Source organism: Dermacentor andersoni, chromosome 1 (genome assembly GCF_023375885.2).
Source record: "Dermacentor andersoni chromosome 1, qqDerAnde1_hic_scaffold, whole genome shotgun sequence".
Classification (NCBI taxonomy): Eukaryota; Metazoa; Arthropoda; class Arachnida; order Ixodida; family Ixodidae; genus Dermacentor; species Dermacentor andersoni.
Genome location: NC_092814.1, coordinates 89,945,354 through 89,954,002, shown reverse-complemented (window position 1 = coordinate 89,954,002; position 8,649 = coordinate 89,945,354). Strand labels below are relative to the sequence as shown.

Here is an 8,649-nt window from a genome sequence, read left to right as displayed (position 1 = left end):
TGCGAGAACCACGGCCGCCACGGCACCGAAGACCGAGACGTCTTCTATTTTCGGCTCGTAGGTGGCAGGAGCATCGTGTGGCATACTTCCCCTCCCACTTCTCCCCTCGGGACATCATCCTTGTGTTGATCTTGAAACGTTATGCCAGTGGTGCTGGTGTGTGACTGCGGCCCTTCTGCTCAAGCTCATTGCTATTGGCCTGTGTGTTTTGTCGCGTGAAATAGTCATGTTTCCCGTTAGTGTGACCACGGCACTCTTTTCGTTAACAAATTGTCTACCAACACAGTCATAATCGGAGCCTATTGGGAGCCTTGAAGGTGCCAGCAAATAGAGAGGTAAACGTTTCTCCCCGTGGCTGATCAGTGCGATAACTCTTGACGACTGGTTGTGAACGGTGCTTACTTTAATTTGAACTCTCACCAAACTTCATTGCTGCGCACGACGGCTGCTTGCACTATTTGCACACTAGAATATGTCCTTACGCATTGATCTGTCGCATCTCGCATTAGAATCTATGTTGTTTCACGTAGCCTTTGCTTGCTTACTTACCTGCAGGTTTCATTTGTCCGTATAATTTTTCATCAGGGGTGTCCTGCATGCATAAGACTGCGATGAAGCGCTCAGCTTCTCATCCTCTGCAGTAGTCGCAGGCGTAGTAGTGGGCGTTGGTGATGGGATTTCTGTTCTGCTGTTGTGCTTGTAATGTGTCACGCTTCTAATTCTCCTGCTTAAACTGTGCCTTCTTACCCTTAGAGCACCGTGGGAGCTGGTTGGCGTCCCTGACGCTTGTTCTCTCTTTTGCATGGCATGGTGATTGCATGGCTTGCTACCATCAGCTTGGGTTGTATTGCTGCGGAAGTAAGAGCCATGAGCCTCTTCAGTCCCAGGTACAGCCAGGCGCTGATGTTTGCACTCGTAGGGCTTGTTTTGCTGTTTCATCATAACAGAGCTATTGAACAGCTGATTCTTCGGAGTAGAAATTGTTTCCACCATTGCTTATGGTTCAATTTAATTTCATGCAAGCCCATCTATTTAAGTGAGTTTGGTTTGTATTCGTCTAGCTTGAGTGTTATTACTGCTGGCTGTTGTCATAACCTTTCATGTCCTATATTTCCTTGGATATGTCTTTGCTTGTGCATGTCAAGCTGCAGTTTCTTAGCTCACTGTTGAAACTGTGTGCCATGTAGTGTGTTCTAAGTTTACTGTGTACTATGTACTGTCTACAAAGTTTAGGGCCTGCGTGGCCTGGAGTCCTGATATTTACCATTAAATTATCAAAAAGGTTACCAATGGCAGTTTCAGAAATTTGGTTTAAAGTTTAAGGCTGACCAACTTGTATTTTAACTTCGGACACTGGTGGCACCAAGTGTTAGTCACCAAATGACAACAGCACCGGAAAAAAAATTTTATCGTCCGCTTCATCCTTGTGAGCCCCGTCTTCAAGAATCAATGACGCAAGAATCATCGGATGCCTGGGCAGTGAAGAAATGATGAGATACGAGCTGAAAGAAATTCCTTTGGTGATCAAGAAGGGTCTTTTGCATTGTAAAGCTCTGTGCTTTATGCAATGTGCTAACCTTTTTTGTTATTTGGAAAGCTGTAATCTTGGTCATCATATCTTCAAGATGTGGTGCTCAAAGTGTTTGCATTTGTCTTTTATTTGAGCTTGTTACATCTTTTAAGTGTGATGCTCAAGGTGTTTGCATGTGTGTCTAACTTTGGAAGCAGACTTACCACCTCGCTACATTCGTGTCCCTTTCTTCACTTTTAATACCGATGTCAGACATGCACTTTCCATCGCCATTGAGCCTAATCTGGATTGAGTGCGATGTGGATGTAGTGCTACTACATGGTAACTTTTGATTTTCATTGCTCAAGCCGGATCAAATCAATCGTAATCCATGCATCGTAATATAGGTTCTTGATTGTGATCATAGGCTGATGTCTGCACTACAATTTTACCTGCATATTAGGCAGATTTCTCAACTGCTTTAGATGCATTTAGTGACATCTGGTGTGTTAGAGCTCACCCACCTTGATATGGGACAATGTAGCAACAATCATTCTTGATCACATCTGAAAAATTCGATCCCATTTGGGCTCAGTGGTCGTCTGACACCAGTTAAAAAAAAAAAAGAAGATCACAAAGTTGGCTTCTGTGCTCATCGCACAATTTGGGTATTGTCATTGCATATTTTTGTGAGGTTATGGAAATATTTGCAACCTTGAATACAAATAAAGTACATATTGTTATTTTACTTCTATTAAAGAATTTAATATTTGCTAGTCTTTGTATACATAGACAAATATAAAGGCATATGATGAGCCTTGGGGCTTGCATGATACCGAGGTATACAGGTGATTTCTATATGCTGGCTGCTTCAAACACCCAAAATTAGTAAAACTTGACTGTAAGTGCTAAGCTATTTGTGCAGCCTCTTTTCCTAGTGAATGCTTTCTACTGAAGCAGCCATTGCTGCACACAGGTTGTGGTGGCCAAGTGAGCAGTTTGATCGATCTAGAGGTGTGTGAAGTGTTTGGTGGACATAGGGGAGAAACGAAGGGGATAGGCAAGTCATTGTTCCCCAGCACAGTCAAACCTTAGTGGGCATAATTTGGCTAGAGCTGTCTCAGTTGTAGAAAAGAATATTTCACAGAGTTGTCACACAGTTTCACTGGAATATACATATGCATGATGTGTGCTGTTGGTTGCTGGATGCAAATTAGAACTTTTATATCAAATTAGCATTAAGCCGGCTGGTTAACAAGTGAAGAATATGCTGTTATTCTACTCTGCAGTCATGTCACCTCCCTAATTTTAAATGAATTTTAACTGTGGTAAGCACATTTACAGACATGTTTCAGCCAGCATTGTGTTGCTGTGACCTTTTTAACCTTCATGATGCCAATATTAAGCGCTTAAATGCTGTATGTATATAATCCACACATTCATGCTGAATGGTACACTGGTGTGAAACATTCTTTACTTTGTTTTTCACTTTGACTTGTTGAAAAATATGCATCACTCGCACTGTTCAAAGCATATAACATGTAATGTTGTACTATTGTCAGTGCAAGGTCAAAAATGCAGGAGGGGCTCTCTCTAGGAAAAGTGTGATGTACCTGCACCCGGCCTCTCCGTGCTTCAAGAAATAGATTCCACGCGCACAAAGAGCAGGTGCCTCAGTTGTTCAGGTAGCAACAAGGAGCATGTCATAGTTATGCACCACATTCATGAACAGCCAAAACCACTAGATGGAGGCATGAAGAAGACTGCATACAGCACCAGCAAGTAATTCTAAAATAGATTGGGAGGGAGATTTCACTAACCTCCTTTACCTCCCCCCCCCCCATCTTCAAACCCCACTGGTATGGGTGAATGGCCTGTTTAATTGCTCACAGACATGAGTATCGTTTGTGTGTAGTTGACAAACAAAAAGCTCCCCCAGCAGGGTGAGGGTTTCACAATTGGCCTGAGCAAGAAGGCGGGTGCATGGATACCGAGGAGAAGAAAGGGAAACTAGGGTAATACGATTCGCTGGTGCATGCATGCCATATTTACTCAATTGTAATGAACAATTTTTAAAAGAAGAAATTTACTTAAAGATTACATGTATGACATATTAGAGTACAAACCGAAAGTGCATTAGCATAAAGAAATTCTGTTATCCCATCAAATTCACACGCTTTGCGCCCACTCCTAAAGCTTCACTGAGTGCCTGGTCTGCAAGGCATTATAAGAAATATGCTATTTCAAATGCCACAGATGGTAATGCACATGGAATGGTCTCGGCTGTTGATTGTGGTAAGGAGGCCTCCAACGGCAACAGTGAATGTTGCCCAGTCCACTATGACTCTGATTCAATAAATTTTTTTCAAGTCGGGAAAAATCGCCATTATCGCCATAAAAAAAAAATTGGTGAGTGGATAATAGAGAACATTGCATTTATCATTTTTGGCTGTGCAAATCGGGTGTGTGGTACAATTGAGGGCATGTTGGAGTAGAGTAAGTACAGTACATGTTTCCTTTGAGGGGCACTTGCTGCTGCATTCTTGACCTGTGACCAATGCATTCTTCAGCACTGATAATGATGTGCTGGTCAGACAACAGTGTGTACAGTCAGTTGGAACTTTGTTGCTCAGGCCGGAGCAACTGCTGTTTCATTGATTTCCTCATACAGCAGTGGGATGTCAATGAATGATAGCATGTAAAATAAAAATAAAAAGCACTCACATTGGAACAACAGGGGTGAAACATGCTGCTACATATTCCTAATTGGCTTTGAAAGCTGTGCATTTACACTGCTGTTCCAGAGTTCTGGAAGGGGGGTCCTGTATAAACTGGTGCTGCTGTGTTAGCAGAGGGAAAAAATAAATCCATCAGTCCTAACTGTACTGTGTTTATGTGACAATTGTATTCAGGAGAATACAAGCAACAATTCTATCATATGTGCCTATATATTGTCAACAATTACATGTGAATACATATAGTGATTGAAATGTGGTGCACCCTTTACTGTGCAAAAGTTACACATGAATATCTAATTTCCTGAGCTGCACTGGTACTTGAGAAAAAGAGCAACGAGTCACGCCCATGGTAAAACACCAACTCTGCCAATGAATGGCTTGTGCTTTGGCCATTCTAGCATCCAGGAGAGCAACAAGCATGCTACAGTTGAAACTCGATTTAATGAAGTGATGACCACGCTCAAGTTATTTCGTTAAATCAGGAAGTTTGTAAAATTGAGAAAGTAATTTTTGGTGCTTCGAAATCTAAAATTGTAAAATAGCAACAGGCAAAAGCTACTGCGGCGTCGTATTTGCTGCTAATCCAGCCATCTGTTGCATAAACCATGAAATAACAAAAGCAACCACTGCTGCCCCTACTGAAGCAATGTTTAGTCCACAGTTTCGTGCATGGGCACGGCATGCAACCTCGTCAAAATAAAGCTAGGGCCGTGACTAGGGCGCCTAGATGTTTTAACACATTGGCTTTAGAGCGAACGCGCGAAAAGAAAAAAAACGTGTCAAAATTAAAAAAAAATCACCGCTTTTTTTACTAATTTATTTCGGGAAAAACTTTGTTAAATTGAGTTTGGCCAAGTTAGTTTCGGTGATTCGGGTTGATGACAACGTTGAACCAAATGGGTACCTGCCGGGGAATGGAAATTTCTTCGTTAGATCGGGAACTTCATTGAGTCGGGTCTCGTTAGGTCAAGTTTTAAGTGTATTTTGTAACTCTGTATTGAAGGTTGCTGCTGTTCAATAAATAATATATGTTTGAAGATCAATTGCATTGCTGTAACATTGTATTGAATGAAATTTTCTTGTTCAATGCACCTTATGCAGAATATATTTACTTGTTATATTGGCATTTCAGGGAGCGCTAAATTGGCCACCTTTCGATTCTCTTCAGGAGGTCTATGTGCTCTTTTTTATCCTTTGTGCTGGTTAACTGCTGTTTGAATTGACTAAAAGAACAGCAATTGGTACATCCAGATTGATTCTGTGTCATCAACTATAAGTTGCATGACTGCCACATGAGTGACTAAAAATATTTCACATTTATGGATACTTTCTAATACACTATGTTCAGTAGCAGCATGGCCATTGAATAGCAGTCGTCATTCAGTGCACTGAGGGTGTGTTTGCAGTATCTGAGGGCACTGCTGCACATTATAACACCACTGATATTTAGTTCTATTGCTCTTCTTCATAGCCACTGATTTTCTATTCTTAGCAAGCCCCTTTTAGCCCCTTGTGCTTAATTGTTCAGCAGCTGGGTAAGCATCTTTTTGTTTTTTTCTTTCAAATGACAAGGCTGAGCAGTAAGCAGCAAAGGGAAATATTCTTCCTGTTATGCAATTCGCAGAGCAGCCATTTGGAGGAAGTTCATTTGAAACCACATGGGGGGGGGGTGGGGGCAGTTGTAGGACCTCATTTTACAGCTATGTGCTTCGATGATTTCGTAATATGAGCCCTCTGTGAATGCATTCTTTTTCTTCCTTTTTTTTTTATGCTAGGCTGATGAACTCCAAACACCAGCTTGTATCTGCGACTTCCACTTTATAAATCACAGTCACTGCAGCCACACATAGTTCTAAAAACAGCCAGGAAAGCAGGCCACTCGGCACCAGTGGGGCTTTGTAGAAATTTCTAAAATGGAGTTGTACCATACTTATTTGAGTCTAGGCTGGCCTCAATTCTAGGCTGACCCTCAAAATTTGGATGGTCGGTATGAAAAAAACATTTTCTTGAATGTAAGCCAAATGGAAAAGGTCATTCAACTGAGAAAAAAAAAATGCAACATTGTCGAAATGTTGCATTTTTGGAATTCTCGCAATGTCAGGCTGGCCTGAATTTCGTTGTATGCCTCTGCAACACAGTTTACTACGTGACAAAGCAAAGTAGACATGGTGAAGTGTCATAGTAGACAAGTGTCTGAACTTGTTCCGAGCGATGCCTTGAATGTTTACAACCTCTTTCGCCTTTGCCTATAAGATCTCTGTCATTATGGACATTCTCACTTTGTGTTCTGATAAAATCGGCGACATATTTTTCCATCTGGTGGCATCGGCCTCACTGTGGTAGGCAGTGTCTGGCAGTTGTGGCCAAACCGCATCCTCGAATCTAAGCTGACCCCCAACTTTCATGCGTTATATTTTAAAGAAAATTATCCCCCTACATTTGAGTAAATACAGTAGTTTATTCTTGAAGTAACTTGGCAGGTTTCTTCAGTAACATTAGAACAATCTTGATGCACCCACTAAAGCAGAGTTGATTAAACAAAGGTGGCTCATTGGTTATGTATTTCCTTGCTTAGTTAATTGTCTTTATACCGCAAAGGGCATTACTTCTAGTGACTGATAGTATTTGAACAAGGAATGTTTCAGGCTGGAGCCAATGTTCGAACAAGGGCACTTGTCTTTGTCAGGGCATTTCTGCAAGGCATATGATGGAGACATATGTGTAACTGCAGCAACAGCCAATAAAGAGGCAAAAAGTAATAGCAAACAGTAGTTGAACACAGGTGAACAGCAAGTACTGAGGCTACAAAGAGGAATGCTTAGGAAGAACATGAATACAAAGAAAAACAAAAAGGAACAATAAGACAAGTCTACGATTGTCTAAGAATCAGAAAAACCACAATATGTAAATCCATACAGAGAACCTAAATTCAAGTCTTTAAGATCATAAAATTTGGACAGGGATAATTTGGTTTCCTGTGATGCTATAGATGATGTTTAAGCATAACTGGAAAGATTTCATCAGTGGTAGCATCAATATTTCAGGAAGGACAAGGTTCATAATGGTTCAGAGGAAAAGAATATTGAAATGCCTGTGTACTTAGATGCACATTGAAGAACCCAGGTGGTCGAAATTAATTTGACGTCCTCCAGTACAGCATCTAAAATGGCCAGGGTGTGGTTTGTGGATGTGACAATGCATCGATAGCCGATATTTTTTAGCTAAATTGTTCAACTGAGTTTGCCCATGCTGCTTTCTCTCTCTGCTTTCAAGGGAGCGGCTCCGCACTATGGCAGTGCCATTATTTGGCAGAAGCCGAGTCGGCAGCGTAGCAGATACAGTAGACGTGGACAGTATAAAATTGACAAACTACACAGACACGGTGCACCACTTGGACAAGTTCTATGGTCAAGGTAAGAACATTTTCGAATCTTAAGGCTGTGCAAAATACCTTTATTGGCGTGGAGTTGCATTGTTGAAGTTTGTTATGTAGCAGATGATTTTTTAAAATAATTTGAGCCATCTTTTGCTTTGGGTTTTATTGTATTAAATTTAAGTGGCCCTTTACGTTAGGCACACTATAGGTAAAAAAACAACTAAACAAGCTGTAATAGGACTTGTTGGAGACCTTGTTGGTATGTACTTTGTTGGTGTGTGACACCTGTGTCCCATCTTTTTCTTGTGGAATATCTGTGATCATGCTTTAAGTTTTTTAGCTAAGCAAGCTAGTCGGGAAGTAAAATCCATGTTGAAGAAAACGGCACTGACAAAACACAAAGCAGAGAATGAAAGACAGTCACTGAGCTAACCACTTGTGTATCATTGGTGTGCATGTTTTTTTCCCTGAGGTGCATGTGTACCAATCTGCCCACTTTTCTGTCCTTTGGCAGTAAAATGCACCTTGTTTCTTTCACATTGGCTAGTTTAATTAGACAAGGTCTCTGAGCTGGGCTAGTCGGTTTACATTCATCATGGCGAAACAGTACAGTCGACGGGACGGGTGAAAAAGACAAGACATTGTGACAGATTGACAGGCAGTGTATTGTTTTGTCTGTTTCACTCGCCTCATTGTCTGCGCTGTTTCGCTATTATGGCTAGCTTACTATTTCAAGCATTTCTTTGGAAACTGTTTCAGTGAAACGGCAACTGCTCAACTTCCAAAGCCCAACAACAGGACTATTTCCACGGCTTTCTCGAGATAAAGAACATGGGTATGTTCGTGACAGCATCTACTGTGCTGTTGCTATATGGAGCCTTTACCAGTCCTACAAGTAAGAATGGCATGTTTTTTTCTGAGTCTTCTACATTGTTTAGCTTCTGTAGTGAAGTGGTCAAAGTGGTCATTTGTACATTTGTGCTATGGGGCATACTAAGGAGTACTGAAGCTCTAACAGAGAGAAG

General features: G+C 41.3%; 1 protein-coding gene across 6 annotated transcripts in view; it reads left to right on the top strand.

Annotated features, from left to right (window-relative positions):
• The first annotated feature begins 136 nt into the window (after positions 1-136).
• The window catches only part of LOC126544308 (probable phosphorylase b kinase regulatory subunit beta), a 95,085-nt gene continuing 86,572 nt past the window's right edge, over positions 137-8,649 (top strand). For 5 of the 6 annotated variants that reach the window (XM_055061752.2, XM_072286321.1, XM_055061751.2 and 2 more), the window contains exons 1-3: positions 837-887; positions 7,522-7,661; positions 8,384-8,519. In XM_055061752.2, coding sequence (XP_054917727.1) covers positions 868-887; positions 7,522-7,661; positions 8,384-8,519 — 296 coding nt within the window. In that variant the 5' untranslated portion in view covers positions 837-867. Of the gene's footprint in view, positions 336-836; positions 888-7,521; positions 7,662-8,383; positions 8,520-8,649 lie in introns of those variants that run through there. The other variant, XM_072286323.1, reaches the window with a different exon arrangement.